The sequence below is a fragment of the Temnothorax nylanderi genome, unplaced genomic scaffold, assembly GCF_030848795.1.
Source record: "Temnothorax nylanderi isolate EJ_2023f unplaced genomic scaffold, tnyl_v1.0 TNYL_tig0007_pilon, whole genome shotgun sequence".
NCBI classification, from domain to species: domain Eukaryota; kingdom Metazoa; phylum Arthropoda; class Insecta; order Hymenoptera; family Formicidae; genus Temnothorax; species Temnothorax nylanderi.
This window is the reverse complement of record NW_027249069.1, coordinates 1,556,138-1,572,649: the sequence shown is the minus strand read 5'-3', so window position 1 is coordinate 1,572,649 and position 16,512 is coordinate 1,556,138. Positions and strand designations below refer to the sequence as shown.

The following is a 16,512-nucleotide window of genomic DNA, read 5'->3' as shown; positions in this document are numbered from 1 at the left end:
TAAATTAAATGTTGAGAAATCTACCACACATAAATCATTTTCTTTAAAACTTGCAAATATATGAGTTTTTGTTCTCACAATGTTACAAATTTATTTGTGCAAATACTCGCAAAAAAAAAAGAAATTAACTCTTTTGTTACACTTTTGATGATTTATTGATGCATAGAGAAATACATTTTATTTAAGTGGAATAAATCGTGAAGAATGAGTGGCACCGATACCAGGTCTACCGTGTTTAACAGGTTTGTACGTAACGGAGAATTCTCCAAGATAATGGCCAATCATTTCTGGTTTGATTTCAACCTGGTTAAAGGTCTTGCCATTATATACGCCAACAATCGAGCCAACCATTTCTGGAACGATAATCATATTCCGCAAGTGCGTCTTGACAATCTCAGGCTTTTCGTTAGGCGGAGTCTCCTTCTTTGCCTTGCGCAACTTCTTGACAAGAGCCATAGATTTTCTTTTCAGACCGTGAGAGAAGCGCCTACGTGCTCTCGCATGCATCAAATCCATCAGCTGTTCACTGGAAAAAATATTTGTCAAAATGATAACTTTTCCTTTATCATTTCTCCATGTTCAAACAATTTAAAGGATGTATCATAAAAATAAGCTGCGTTTACGTAAAATTAAATAAATCTTGATCTATCTCAAACTTGTTAAAAGAAATCTAAGAGTGTAAATTGCAATACTATTTATTGGAAGGTTAAAAAATTGTTATATAGGTTATGTTCTGACAATCAATATTACTTTGGCATGTCCAGGAGTTGGTCGAGATCGACCCCCCGGAAGGTAAACTTCCTGAAGGTCCTCTTCTTCTTCTGAGTTTCATCTGTCTATGAAGAATACATAGAAAAAATAATAATTTAATATTCGTTAGATGCGTGATAATCCCATGTGGTACTTAAATATTATTTTACCGATATACTTAAAGAACCAAGTAAACCGTATAATTCGTGCAATTACGATTCGCATAATCGATGTGTGAGAATTTCTCGGATTATTAAATTACGAAAACCTACCTCAGCCATTTTTGCTCTTTATACGGAGAAGAGACTCACGCCAAAGAACAACAATAAAAGAACGAAAGAACAGATTTCTCCAGCGGAATAGCGGAGCGGAAAGTGTGCACTGTGCAGGAGCTGTTAGAAACAAAAATGTCACTAGCTAAAAACTCTAGACAACAAACTCTACTATTGGACGCCGGGATGTGGTATAAGGATAAGGGTGCATCCCCATGGAGGAAGAAATAGCGGAACGGAATTAAAACGGAAACACTCTGATTAGCTAATATCCTACCTAGAGAGCCTCAACCTGGAGATTAGCCAATCAGAGTAATTCCGTTTTAGGCCCAGTTCAACAGTGGCCAGTTAGCTTAACTAGTAGTTAATTCTCACTCTCCGTCTCTTTCTAACCTTTGAGGTTAGAAAGAGACAGAGAGTGAAAGTTAACTACTAGTTAAGCTAACTGGCCACTGTTGAACTGGGCCTTAATTCCGTTCCGCTATTTCTCTCTCCATGGGGATGCAGCCTAAATTATCGTAAGTTACTATAAAATCCTGTTTACACGAAGGAATTATCGTAAGTTATATAATTATAGGTACTCTAGTTTTTTCTTATTAAATGCCGGCTTCAGGGGGGTGGGGAGTCAAATCTTGACTGTTCATAGGCAATCTATGTTTACTAGGTCTATGGACCGGATAGTGACTGTCACTAGCGCCACGCGGACATTAGGCGATCCACGAACATTCCTGTATGGAGGAGGAGGTGGATGAAGAGTTACATCTGTGTTTGTTCAATTACCACTTTTTCTCTCTCTTTCTCTAGTCGAAGTTTTTATATTTTGTACATTGTACAAGAATGCAAGTTCGACATTATGAATAGGCACTGACATTTTATCACTTAGGATATAATTGAAAAAATAAGCGACGAATATATCGGATCGCTTAAATATGCTTCAAAAAGTGACAAAAATACAACGAGTAAGCAAATCTTATTTTCGAACAGAGTTCTACTATTTTATGTATATTGTTAAGCAAACTTGATGTTCACCGAAGTGTTTGTACACAGAATCATCATTGATGTCGTCGAATTTTCTGATACCAGCACTTACCACCGAAGTATCCTTTAGAAATGCCAATGGGATACAGTTAACACTGGAAGAGAAAGCAAGCTCGAATCTGTCAAATGCCAACATCATAAACTTTGCGTTGCGAAGCGGAAGGCATTTTAATGTCAGTCTGTGTTTAACGTTAGTCTGTGCAATTCTCTTTACATGGGTTGTATCGGGAGCTTCAGTTTCTCTCATCGTATCGGCGTGTATTCTGATACAACAGTGTAAATCATTCGTCACCTCTATCAAGCAGGGTAAATTTTAATTTTTAATAAAAAATGAAGTTTTTTAACAGAAACCATTTTTTAAAGAGATAAAATTATGTTTGTTAATACATATATATTGTCTTACAGATACGCTATTGGTTGTAGAATCAGTAGGTGTACATATCGAAAGTAAGAGAGGATTTGGCATTTTTACATCGACAGAATTTTTACCATGGGACATAGTGGAAGATATATTTATTAATGAAGTCATAAAAGGAGTAAGTTCATACATCTGCATTTGTATGCACTGTAGAGAGAAAATAATTCAAACTTCTAAATGATTGTTTTTAGCAAAGGGTGCTTTATTGTCTTGCGTTTATCGTGAAAGGATCAGTCGGTAGACAGGACTCAAGAAGATTAGTTCCAGTGTTCCAAGATCTATTGCCTGAAAGAAAATGCCTGGAATATATGTACGAACGCTTAGCCAACTTGATTGGCTCGAAAAAGAGAAAGAGTCTCTGTTAACCGTTCCTGGCTCTTATTGGCTGTGTCACAAAAAGAACATATACAAGTTTATCTTTAGATATCACCGTACGGTGAAGTAAGAAGATTTGATATCGCCTTACTGTTAATTTTCGAAAACTTCACTTACATGTATTTTCAGAAATACCATGCAATTTTCATACGGACGAGAATTATTAAAAATTATTAGAAGAATCATAAAGTGTCATCCAACGCAAGGTCAACAATTTGGCACGCAACACCTTCTTGTTACTTACAGTATCCTTTTCTTATTGTTACTGATATTCCTTTCTAGATAAGTAAGACTTTTAAAAAGAATAAATTCCTTTACTCTAGCACAATTAAAAAATGCAGACTGTACATCTTGGACTCGTCAAGACAAAATGTTTGCAATAATGAAATTCCAGCAGCGAACTAATGCTGCGGCGTTTTCACACGCGTTTGTATTAACTATAAGAACTTTGTCGTCAACGGAAAACTCGTTGTTTGATTTAAAATACCCCATTGTTAAAGAAGCTGACGCCGGTACCACATTTAAAGATTTGAATGCCTCTTTGGATACTGAAGAGAAAATGATCAATACCGCGATATCCACCACTGACAAAGTACCCCCAAGAAATGCTGCAATATGTCAAATTAAAAAAATAGATCAAATTTCAAAATATAATGCTTTCGAGGATGTATTGGATCAAGCTTTGAAAACAACAATCGATTCTTTTCAAGATGACGACATGAGGGACTCTGCAATCTTTCGTGAAAATCTGGATGAGAGAATTGGAAGTGGCGCAACTACAGCTGAAATGCATCTTGTTGATAAACATAATACAGAGTGCCATAATAATATACAAGAAAGTAAGTCTATAAATTGTATTACTGAAAGATGTGAGAAAAACATAGAACAATGTTCCACTGAGTGTGTACAAGAACAGTCTTTAAGAGCAAAGAAGACAGATGAAATTGAAATTGAAAAGGCACATAGAATAGAAGAGGAGAAAGAAATAGAATTGGTAGAAATACAGAAACAAAATCGACATACACAAGATGTTCAGAAATACAAAATATCTTCTTCGTTAAAACCTTGTCTTACAGAAATAACAAAAGGTAGTGATGAGTTAGACAGTTTAGATGACAAAGAGATGACCAAGGGTGAAAATATTGTAGATCCTAGTAATGTACTAACGTATCAATCTTTCATTGAGAAAGAGACAGAGGGTGCAAAATCTAACTTGATTATGGATCAACCGGTACAAAAGAATCTGCAGACTGAGATAAAGGATATAAATAAAGATTGTGTTCAAAAAATGATTAAAGGGAACAACAAGTCTGTACACACAAAACAAAAAGAGATTTGCAATGAGATGGCAAACTTAGAAGTCCAAGAGAATGATAGGCAACATACTAAAACTACAATGAATATTGACGATAAACAATCAGAAGATAATGTGCACAGTAAGTCGTACAAAATTCGTAAACAAAAAAGTAGAGAGTCCGAGAGAAAAACCATACCCGACAAGGTTTTGCGTTCCTCTAATATTACCGATTTAGTGATGGAGGGCCTAATGTTTACTATACGACAAGATCAGGATAGCGTGGCCGTCATTGAACAGAAGACCAAATTAGAAGTGGATGAAGTCTTAGAAAATTCGGAGAAAGTTGAAACGAAAGCTGGAGAAAAATGTCTATTAAATTCAAGCTTACTGAGGTTGGAGAACTTGGTAACCATGATCGACTCTCCACGCAATAGAGACAAACAGCATAAAAATCAGCAAGCAATCAACAACGGTGCAAATCTATCGCCATTTAATGCTTTTCCTAGTGACGCTGTACATAATGTAAATACTAATTATATAGATGTAGGAATGGACAAATCAAGTGTTTCTAATTATGATAGGCATAATGCGATGAATCATTTAAATCTGTATCAGCCGCAATGGCAGCATCAATGCGTCCCCTCTAACATTAAGAATAATAGCGATAGTTGCTCGTCAGGAATATCGACAGAAAAACGCGAACAATTAATGGAGTGGCAAGACGATGACAATGGACGGGACAAAAATTATAAAAATAACACCAAAATGAGAAAACAAGAAGACGATATTATTCCCGAGATTTCATCATTTAAGAAAATGAATGCAGAACTGCGAGATACAAATTCACTGATCAGAAATATCAAAGAGATAGACAAACGTGATAAATTAACGGATGGACGTAATTCTGCGCTATATTCCTCATTAGATCCAAATGGAATGTCTACGAAAACAACTTCTGTAATCTCTAAAGAATCTAGTTTGATTAACTTATTTCAACAGGAGGCAAATTTACCCAGGATAGTTTCGGACAAGGCTATCACCACTGAGCAAATGCCACCCGCCTTGCAGAAGGCCCTGCGACACACATGTAGAGCACGTAGGTTTTCGTCAACAATCGGCAGTGGAATGTTGCAGCAGGACGAACAGAAAATGCAACACATGGCATTGGCAGGGGACACAATTTCCGAAGCGGATGTCTTGTTAGAGGATAAATATATGGATCCCAATATAGCGAATAACTCATTGTCTATCAAATTAGCAATTGATTCTGAAAGACTAAAGCGCGACAACGATAAATCTCGTGTAACGATCGATAAGGATGTTCCAGAGACTAGTAGAGATGCACGCGTGAAGAATTCAAAGGGAAAAAACGAGACTCATCGCACTTTACGAAGGAGTTCGTCATCAAAGCATGGTTCGCCAAGAAAATTGCAGGATATCACAGAGGAATTTTATTACGACCTATTGCATGTACATAACAAAGACAATGCCATTCGACAGAGATGCCTCAGGCAAAAACAAAGGTCTTTGAACAATCTCGACGACATTAAAAGTGGCGGTAAAGTGCGTATAGAAATGTTAAAGTTTATTCAGGACATCACAGAGGGTGCTAGAGTGGTGGTGAGACGGCTGAATATAGACAATAAACCCAATTAGAGAAAAATTCTATTTTAATTTAACAATGTGCGCTCATTAAAAAACGCCGATCTATGTATAAGGAAATAGCTTTATCACACTCGCACTCACATACACTTTATTGTACGTTACATAAATACTACATATTCTCTAAATCATGATAAATAGGTAACATAACTTCAGATCACTTAATATCTTACTCTTATCTTAATCCTTATAGAATTGATTAATAAACATGCCGTTGCCATTAGTACGAATTGTACACAAGTTCTTATCAAGGACTCTATTATTTTAATCTTTTCAAGAAACGGGTGTTTAAAGAAAAATGTTTTTTTCAAATTTTTATTTATTGTTGTCACGATTCTTTCATTAATAAAGATATAATAAAATTAATATTTGGAATATTGGTTGAAGAAGATTGTTAACAAAGTGATGTGAATGCTATTCCTAGCATTGTTTCTATGAGAGGACAGTATGTATTTCTTTTAGAGTCAAAATTTGATATTTCGTTATTTTTTTTTTACAGCAATCTGTGTGTCAGTATACTCCATGCATTTTAATTCAGACCATTTCATTCAGAATTTAAGAAATGTAATTGGGAAATAAGAACGTGGAACAAGGAATTAATTTCGACATATAGAAAGTTATGTTTTAATCTATAAATATATATTTATATTAATATAAATATATTTACATTTGTCATATGCTCAGATATCGAAATTTGTTGTAATATTGAACAAAAAAATTATCGATATGGAGATTAATCGAGTCTGAAATTAGATTCGATTAATCGAATCTAAAAGCATTGAAAAACTAATCAATTTCATTAAAAAAAGCATCAAGCGTTGATTGGCTATTGTACAGCTCTATTTGTGGTAGCACAATTGTTTGTTGCTTGAAATCCAAAAATTGTTTGCACGGGATTAATGTAAAACGAGATAAATATATATTCGGGTGCTGGGAAAAAGGAGAGAGAGAGAGAGAGAGAGAGAGAGAGAGAGAGAGAGAGAGGGAGAGGGAGAGGGAGAGGGAGAGGGAGAGGGAGAGGGAGAGAGAGAGAGAGAGAGAGAGAGAGAGAGAGAGAGAGAGAGAGAGAGAGAGAGAGAGAGAGAGAGAGAGAGAGAGAGAGAGAGAGAGAGAGAGAGAGAGAGAGAGAGAGAGAGAGAGAGAGAGAGAGAGAGAGAGAGAGAGAGAGAGAGAGAGAGAGAGAGAGAGAGAGAGAAAGTACAGATTCTGAGTGCAAAAGGTGCAAGCACATGAAAATTAACAGCGGGAAAAGTGTCGGTATTTCGCGTGGAGTAATGTGCGAGAATCGACAGTTTTCCGAAATAAGTATTACGTGCTACCCTTTAATGCAATATGGACAACAACATCACGGATTTTCACAATATCACGGACATCGTGAGTATAAGAAACGGTGCATTTTCTTAAGCGACTTTAATCGCGCGAGGACGCACGTTCGACAATGTGAGGTTAAGTTAGGTTAGGTTGTAACATTAGATTCTAATTCTATGTGTATGAAAAGCACAACTACTCTTTTTAAATATTTTTTAAAAATTTCTCCTAATCCGAATTGTCAAGCTTATAAACAGATAAAGCATATATTTTGTCCCTCAAAACTTTTTCAACGGCCGGAAAGCTTTCGCGATCACGCTGACATGCCGGTAGCGTGGTCGTTTTTGTCTTCCTGTAGATTTGCTTTTTTGCAAATTTAACTGAATATCATGTATTTTTCATCTTTCTTTTCTTTTTCTTTAGTGTCTAATTGTACTTATATTTTTTTTTTGGAGTGCAGAAAGTGCAACATAATTCTGTCAGAAAGAATTGATTTTATACTACTTACTGAGAAAAATCAATGGTGATTATAATTATTATTGCTGTTTTCTTCTCCTTATCTTTCGCTTTATTTTTATGTCGATTAAAGTACAAGCGTATTAAAAAACATTTTATGTACTATGGGATTTCTGTGTTTTCCGGGCTATTTTTGCAACATTTTTTTGTCAATCGTTTGAGGGACATGATTTAATCAAGAAATGATTTTCAGGAAGACGATTATAAGATAAAGAGAGAAAAAGATTCAATTTTTTTATTGAAACAGAAAATGTGTAAGACGCAGTAAGTGTTTCCTGTGTTTTTTTATTAGATTAATTTTGATATGCTATCAATATATATGATACAAATATCATGAAGAAGTTTAATAGAATTTTTATCTATTTCAGTGATTTAATTAAGCAGTATACTAAAAATACGAAGCAAATTGATGATTTGAAATCAGATTTGGAAAATGCGAAGAAGGACACTAAACACATGATAACAAACTATACATCTTCTATGTACAAAATAAGGGAGTTGGAACTTGTAAATAATATAATATTCTAGATTATTTATTTATTATTAGTATACTTTTAAATTATTCATAAAATAATTTAATAATGGCCTTCTGTAAATACAAAAGAATTGCAACTTTTCAAGCTGATATTTAGAAACATGCAAAATTATAAAACTGAGTATCGACGTGTAAGCGTTGTATCCATTTGTGGCACGTATTACAAATTTTGTTATGTTTATTCACGATTTGAATTCTAAAGTAGTCAATTTTGATAATCATGTTTAATATTGATGATTATTCAAATTCGGCTCTCGGAAAATCCTGTGATCTTGTTAGATCACATTAATGAAGTTCACTGTGCTTTTGACAAGCATACATCATGCTAAGTAGTAAAAAAGGAGAGAAAAAGAAACAGGTTCATAGGTTCTATTAAGTAAATTTTATCAGATAAAATCACAGTGATAACTTATTAAGAGGTAACGCTTGCAAAATCATTTTTGGGATGTTGCGGATAATGAAATTTTTTATGTATGACTAAGCAAGTTTCGGTGACTATTGGCTTGAAAGGTTAATTGTTTCTATTGTTTTTGTTAACTGATACGCTTTAATTTTGTCTGGAAAAATCATTTTACATCAATATGTACCGGCGAGCGCAGATTTTAGTACTATACAAAATTTACAATGAACAGATATATATGTTTGTAACATATGTATAGTTATTTATAGTATTAATTTTGGTTTCTTTTTTTAATTCTTTGTAAATAAATGTTAGCTATAATATCAGACTGGTAGAGATTAAAAATATGAATGTTATATTAGTGTATAATTATGTCGCTTTATATATCTGCGCTTGTTTGCTCATACTGACTGCTCATATTGACGTGAATGTCTCTGATTAGATTTTTCTATAAGCGAGTCGTTTTTTATTTTATTTATTGTCGTGTTTTATATGTTGGCAATAATATTTTTAAAAATTCAGAAAATTGGAGAAGACAAAAAAAGAGAACAAGAGTTAGGAAACAAGATAAATGAATATGAGATAAAAACAGCTGCAGATAAACAGACTATACAACAATTAGAATGTAAAATAAAAGAGCTGGAGGACGAATGTTCTGCTAAAGTTGTGGAATACGAGGTGCAAAAGTCAGATTTTGAAGGTAGCGACCAAATAAATATTTCTTTCGTACATTTTTTATTATTATTTATTATTTGATAAATACAGAATATTAAATTTGTTCATTCACGTTTAAAGATAAGATCCATTCTTTCTTTACAGGCAAAATTAAAGATTTAGAACATGAATTTAAAAAGTCAAAAGCAGTATCCACACCCAAGAAAAAGGAGAAAAAGATAATTTCTACAGACTCTGATATAGCTAAACCAAGTATAGGTAAGTACAAAACTAAAAGCAAATGTTTTCTCTATTCTGTTATATTCTTACTGTGTGAATTAATATTCCCAGGTACTAAATCAACTTCAGATATCGGTATTAATGTATCATTGGGCGATAACGAATTGAGCGTAAAACGCAAAGTCCAAGACAAAAGCATTTTGACTGACGAATTTTATAACATAAAAGACGATCCACATCCATTGTTTTGTGCAAAATGTGAAGCTCATTTGTCCCCGGATTTAACTCCTGAAAAGATATGCAAAACCATGAGCACATTCCCAGAATTAATTGAGAGAGATTTGTCTCCTCTATCGAAAAAGATTTTTTCGCCGCTGTGTTCATTACCCAGTAAGTAGCAATGATTTTAATGCATTGTCATATTACTCGTATATATACATATATATAAACATAATACATTAAAATACATTTCTACATGTATATTCTTTTATATTATATCTATGTTACATTATTTACATATATTGCATTACACTATTATATATATATATATATATATATATATATATATATATATAGATATATATATGTATATACTTTTTTATATTTTTTAAAATCTTTAGGTACGTACCCGGACTCTACAAATAAAATGAATGAAGACGCTCTCTCTAGGACATCTGTGCCACAACCCAGTTCATATAGCAATTCAATAGTTGACAATTCAAAATTTCAATCAGAACAGTCATCCGCGATGGCGCAAATTTGTGAAAATGTTGAATTAAGCAATATGGACATTTTACATATACCAGTTGTAGGCAGTTCACCCAATAATCTCGGCTCAATTCCTACAACACTTACTTTGCCTCAAAAAAGTAATTATGCAAGGGAAAATTTCTGCTCTGACAATTTACTAGTCAAACACTCTTCGTCTATCAAAGAAATGGAGAAAAAAATTCAGTTATTAGAAAGTAAAATGAAGAAGTTTCGAAGACTGAAGGAGAAAGTAGATAACAATTCTTGTTGTCGTTGCAGTAAAAATTGTAAGGATGATATCTCATTAAACACGAATCTGATATCTATAATCTGTAAAAGTATGGCAGAATATTACGATGAGAAAAGAGAGACGTGTTCTAGAAACAAACGAAATATCGATTCGGAACCGTTTATCTGTAGTATGAAAAAGGCAAAGCTGAATAGGAGACAACAACTGCACAACAGTAATGCGTGCAAAAACACATGTTTGTGCAAAATTGAAAATCGCAATGAAAAGTATCAACTACGAGATACGTTTTGTAATAACACTGAGAATGCTGCGAAGACGATTGATATTTCACAATGTGAGCATACGTTGTCTGTACATAAAAATAATTTATTTTCGGATACATCCAATACGTCTCTTAACGACACTGATGAATTTGACAAAAGAGAGTTTGTTTCTCACGAAAAAAGTACATTGCATTCAACAGAAGTTGCATCTGTCGAAGATAGTTTAACATCATATTTAAGTGCCGATGAATCTGTAAACGACAATTCCTTAGATAAAGATAATGTAGAAGCTATGGATGTGGATAATAAAACAGGAACTGAAACGATATTATTTAGCGATGAAAATTACACCGATCATACTTATAGCAAAATCGTTGAAATTAATCCAGAAGAAATTGAAATGAGAAATAAGGGAAAAAATATACACGAGGATAAGGTTGATGAAATATACGCAAGTGTGGACAATCTTTTAAACAAAGAAGATTTAAAAACTATCGGCATGGATAATCAAACGAAAACTGGAACGATATTTTTATCTAACGATAAACATTCCACTTATCATACTGCTGGCAAAATCGTCGATATTAATGCAGAAAAAAATAAAATAAAAAATAAGGGCCAAAATATACATATAAAAGATAAGGTTGGCGAAATACACGCAAGCAATAATCTTTTAAACAAACCTAATATAAAAGCTAGCGATATGGATAATCAAACGAAAACTGGAACGATATTCTTATCTAAGAATGAAAATTCTACTGATCATGCTGATGGCAAAATCGTCGATATTAATGCAGAAAAAAATAAAATAAATAAGGGCCAAAATATACATAAAGATAAGATTGGCGAAATATACGCGAGTGATAATCTCTTAAGCAAAGATAATATAGAAGCTATGGATAACCAAACAATAACCGAAAGAACATCCTTATCTAAAGACGAAAATTCCATTAACCATGCCGATAGCAAAATTATTGATATTAATGCAGAGGAAAATAAAATAAAGAGAAAAAATATACAAAAAGGTAAAGTTACCGATATTAAGGAAAATCGCCTATTAAAGAAAATTCGAAACTTAAAAAGAAAAACGCGAGCAAATTTGCCCATAAATAAGCATGAGAATATTGAATCATATTCCGACCATGGCTTTGAGTACAATAATTTAGCGAAAAAATCGCGAATTGAAAATGAGGAGGAGAGTGGCGGTCGCTCATTAGAAAATAGTATAAATGATTTAAAGAAGAAATTGAATACACGAATAGAGTCCATAAATAAACAAGAAGACAATAAATTATGCTCTGACGATTATGAACCGGTGAAAAAATTACGAATTGCGCATACTCCAAAAACGTCAGTTTCTCAATTCAGCATCAACGAAAATAATATTACACATAGCACAATAAGAAATATAGCTAGCTTAATGACTCAAAAAAGTAATGGAATTCCACAACTAGGTATTCGGAAAAGTAATTTATTAACTAAAAGCAAAAAAAGTACAATAAATGAGAAATGTGATGAGAAAAACGTCAAGTCTACCGAAACAAATAGTATTGACGGAAGGCCTGTAAAAGACGAAGATTTGACGAGTACTGAAAATTGTCTTCAAAATAATGATATCGCTCTGTCTGCTATCAATACCAAGCGTCTTTCTAAATTTGAAAAATGTGATGACGTCTTGATTAAAGATACAAACAACAGAAGTATCTCAATGGATAGAGTAATAGGAGAGACATCGAACAACAATGACGAGCCGAACGTATTACATAATAATATCGCAAACGATGCAGACGATTCGGACGATTCAGAATCAGTTCCATTGACGTTGCGACTCAAAGCTCAGTCAAACTCCAGTATCCTCTGTAAAAAAGATAGGCTTACCAAAGCATTGAAAACAAATAAAAATAAAAAAGAGATAACGCCGACCGCTAATGAAGATTTGGAAACACTTGGAAATAAGAGTCATGACGATCACAAAATATCAAAGGATGTGATTTCGAATGGCGAGTCGTCAGTTCTACACGACCGATCAAACGTGTCGGAAGCAATGCGAAAAATTAAAAAAGAGATAACGCCGACCGCTTATGAAGATTTGGAAACGCTTGGAAATGAGAGTCATGACGATCACAAAATATCAAAGGATGTGATTTCGAAATGCGAGTCGTCAGTTCTACACGACCGATCAAACGTGTCGGAAGCAACGCGAAATAAAAGTCATAATAATAGCAATGTATCTGACGGAGCTACTGAAGTTCTACGTTCACCATCACCAAGAGATAGTGGTATCATTGTTGATTATACAAATGATACAAATGATACGAAAGAATTTTTCGTTGAAATAAAGGAAGAAACATGCGTTAATAATGAAACAAATGGAGATAAAGAAACGAAATTTATCGATGCCACTCATGAAGTCGAGGAGAAACTCCAGACGCCAAAGTTACAATTAATTAAATATATTAACCAGAAACGTGTCAAAAAATACAAGATGACACATGTACAAATAGAAGGCGTCATTAAAATAACAGGTACGTAACAAAAATATGACTTAAAGAAGTAGTAGTTCTCAAAACGCATGAAAGAGCAAGTATTTTTTTTAAATAAAAATACATATTGACTTGACAAAAATAATTTTTGAATGTTTCTTGTTTGATTTTCTTTGAAGCAACGGTTGCTATATATGTATATTTACATTTATGTCCAAATTGTCTAATGGTCTATATTTTAGATTCATATAATAGACTTTTAATACATGTAAATAATTGATAAACATGTACATAAAGTTTTATAAAGAGAGATCAATATGTATTTTCTTAAAAAAGTTAAAAAAAAACGCTTAAATTTAAATGCTTTCTCCTAAAATACATTGCCCCTTTAATTGCTGAACAAGATTACTAATATAATTCTATATATGTTTCAGACCGATTTGTTAAAAAGCAACTACGAAGACTTATAAGCAGTGCCTGGGAAGAGGCTATACATGACGATATAATAAAAAAATTAGGAAGTACATGCGGACCTCGTATCATAGCCAAGTTAGTATGACATTTTGTGATCTATTAAATATGCAAATGTTCAGACGAAATTGTATATATATTTAATTATGTTCAATAGGATAGAAATATTATATTGTTTAAATTAGTAATATATATACAGAAAGAACCTAAAATTAGTGGCAGTATTTTAGATATATGTTTAATAAATGAAAACAAAGAAAATTTTTATATAAACAAAAAAACTCTAAAATCTTTTGATTTTCCATTATTGCAACTTTAATTTTCTAATTCTAGTTATACAAAGAATAATATTCCAAAATAATGCATTTTGTAGAAATTGGCTGTTTAGATTGAATACTACTGTATTTCTGATATAGCATCGATATGTCTGATGTTCTAATGAAATAAGAAGCTTGAAATAAGATAGCAATAGTAGAAAATTTAAAGATTTTAGGATGTTTACACAAAGCTTTTTTTGTTTTTAAAAATAAATATATTTAAAATATTGCGGCTTATTTCAGATATACCTTGTATAAACGATTGAAAAAGAAAAGCTTTTTGTGGACTAAATATAATACATATTTTACATACATATAATATATATGTATATATTACATATATATCTATAAAAAATATATAATAAATGTATATACAATGAATTATAATATATAATATATGAATTAATATAATGTAATATAATATGTGTTATGTATGTATTAGATATCCGTCATTTAAAAAATTTAATTAAGTTAGAAGTTTGCTTGTTAAAAAAAGAGACAAGAAAATAATATTTCTCTTGTGATCATTTTAGATGCATAGTAGAGTTTTTATTGGAGGAGGTCGATTATGATGAAGCTTTGGATAAGTCATTTACTCCTCCGGCACCATTGATGACAAAATTTGAGCAGAAGATCATAGCGTTATTGATCGATTTGGAGGTGTCGAAACCAACGGTGATTTATTTCGTACAAGCCGCCATCGAATACAATCTGTTTAGACTTATCGTTGATAAGTCTATGATGAAGGTTTATATTTTATTTGTCTAATATAATATAACAAATTAAATTAGGTTGTTACAATAGCAAAGCGATACTTTCGATTCACAAATTAATGTTAACACTTTCGCACATGTAGATCCCAGTTAGCTTGCTCACGCGGATTTATGTCGTCCTGTCACGTCTTCAGAAGGACAGAGAAAAAGTACGCATGATGTGCTGCAATGCTCTCTATTGCATGGGTCTCAAGTCAATAGGGGTTTTGTATACAGTATTAACGTGCTGGCCTGAAGTTCTTCCAAACGCCGAGGCTAACAAAGGTATCGTACGTCCTAGGATGCAAGACAAACTATTTATCTTGTCGAGAGAAATAATGATAAATTCTGATTCACATCACTGAGCAATGATGAATATTTTCGGCTCTGATCATTTAAATCTCTATGCACAAAATTACATCTCTTGTGATACACGATGTAAATTTATTCTTATAAATGTCGAATTCTTACAGGAATATTACCGAAGTGTATAGCCTTTCTCATCAGCTCGCTGCAAATTGAAAATCCTTATTCAGTTCAGAAGCCGTCAGTACAGAAATTAAACGTATTAAAAGACTACCTATCAAGATTTTATAAATATAATTTTAGCCAAGAAACAACAAGTGATATTGTTAAGGAACTTATAACTACTCTTAAAGGTAAGAACATTTTTCGCGTCACGTTTCTCTACGGAATTATATTAATTAATTGCAAATTATATTTTATTATGTTTAGCTGAACGAGTCGATGGCTTAGATACGGCTATTATACTTGTTGCGAAGAAAGGAGGCTCGTCTTGGACATATAAAAATATTATTGAACCTTCTCTATTGCCAATGATCATAAGAAATGAGCATCCCTGTATATATAGTGCACTTTCTTTACTCGGTACACTTATTTTTTTCGTTTATTGTACTACTTTTTGACGAAAGAATACTAATGTATCTCACTGATATTATATTATATATTTACAGGAAGGCTTCTGCGCGCATTTACATCAGAAAATGAAGACAATGCCGTGAAGATTAGTGAGATTAGTGAACAGCTCTGTGACCTCATCAAATCTGGCCAAGGTGATACACCTTCGTTTTCTATGAAAAGCTAGTTTTCATTATGCAACATAACGTGTGTGTGTGTGTGTGTGTGTGTGTGTGTGTGTGTGTGTGTGTGTGTGTGTGTGTTTATAATATACATATGTGATCTGATTCATTTTTAAACAGGTTCACACGATCAACAAGAGGGCATAATATCTGCATTGCTCAGCCTTTCCAGACAAAAATTCAACGTTGTCGCACCGTGTGTGTTAAAATGGGAGCCGAATAAACCGTTAAGGCCAAATGTTAACACGCAGTTACAAGCGTTTATAAAAGCACGTAATTCGAAGTTTTGGAATAATTACTTATAGATCTTTCATAACCTGAACCAAAACGCTAAATAAACATCCAAAATGAAACATGAGATGTCGATTGAATTGAATAAATGTAACATATATCTTTTGATCATTGTGTAATCTGCTAACAGAAAATCAAGCAGAATTACAATAAGAAATGAAGTATCAGTTACGAATGTAACACTTAATGCTTACAAATTTTCGATATAGTCCAATTCATGTATTATATTGTTTTAGCAGAATTATAGTTTACATGATGTGTAATTTTACGATTTACAATAATTTGTTGTTAAACGTTTGATTCATACAAATCTAATTGATTTTATTTAATTCTATTAATTCACATATTAATATATATTTATTTTTAAAAT

At 32.8% G+C, this 16,512-nt stretch overlaps 3 protein-coding genes across 4 annotated transcripts; 2 read left to right on the top strand and 1 right to left on the bottom strand.

Moving 5' to 3' along the window:
- Positions 1-131: 131 nt before the first annotated feature.
- On the bottom strand, positions 132-1,155 carry Rps15 (ribosomal protein S15). Its single transcript, XM_071719465.1, has 3 exons — positions 1,023-1,155; positions 751-836; positions 132-526 (listed from the first exon to the last, which is right to left on the bottom strand). The coding sequence occupies exons 1-3, from the start codon at positions 1,029-1,031 to the stop codon at positions 178-180; spliced, it is 444 nt and encodes a 147-aa protein (XP_071575566.1). The 5' UTR covers positions 1,032-1,155; the 3' UTR covers positions 132-177.
- A 564-nt stretch (positions 1,156-1,719) lies between these two features.
- Positions 1,720-6,178, top strand: LOC139780674 (uncharacterized). The gene is made up of 6 exons (XM_071719403.1): positions 1,720-1,981; positions 2,070-2,366; positions 2,466-2,596; positions 2,670-2,919; positions 2,983-3,098; positions 3,195-6,178. The coding sequence occupies exons 4-6, from the start codon at positions 2,774-2,776 to the stop codon at positions 5,804-5,806; spliced, it is 2,874 nt and encodes a 957-aa protein (XP_071575504.1). The 5' UTR covers positions 1,720-1,981; positions 2,070-2,366; positions 2,466-2,596; positions 2,670-2,773; the 3' UTR covers positions 5,807-6,178.
- A 786-nt stretch (positions 6,179-6,964) lies between these two features.
- Positions 6,965-16,209, top strand: LOC139780660 (uncharacterized). Of its 2 annotated transcripts, XM_071719392.1 has the most exons (15): positions 6,965-7,186; positions 7,581-7,643; positions 7,830-7,900; positions 8,005-8,143; positions 9,094-9,271; positions 9,391-9,504; positions 9,577-9,855; positions 10,086-13,253; positions 13,646-13,760; positions 14,533-14,746; positions 14,856-15,036; positions 15,225-15,410; positions 15,487-15,639; positions 15,726-15,824; positions 15,972-16,209. In XM_071719392.1, the coding sequence occupies exons 2-15, from the start codon at positions 7,641-7,643 to the stop codon at positions 16,154-16,156; spliced, it is 5,085 nt and encodes a 1,694-aa protein (XP_071575493.1). In that variant the 5' UTR covers positions 6,965-7,186; positions 7,581-7,640; the 3' UTR covers positions 16,157-16,209. The 2 variants fall into 2 exon arrangements, with proteins under 2 accessions (XP_071575493.1, XP_071575485.1); XM_071719384.1 differs by lacking the exon at positions 7,581-7,643.
- Positions 16,210-16,512: the final 303 nt, after the last annotated feature.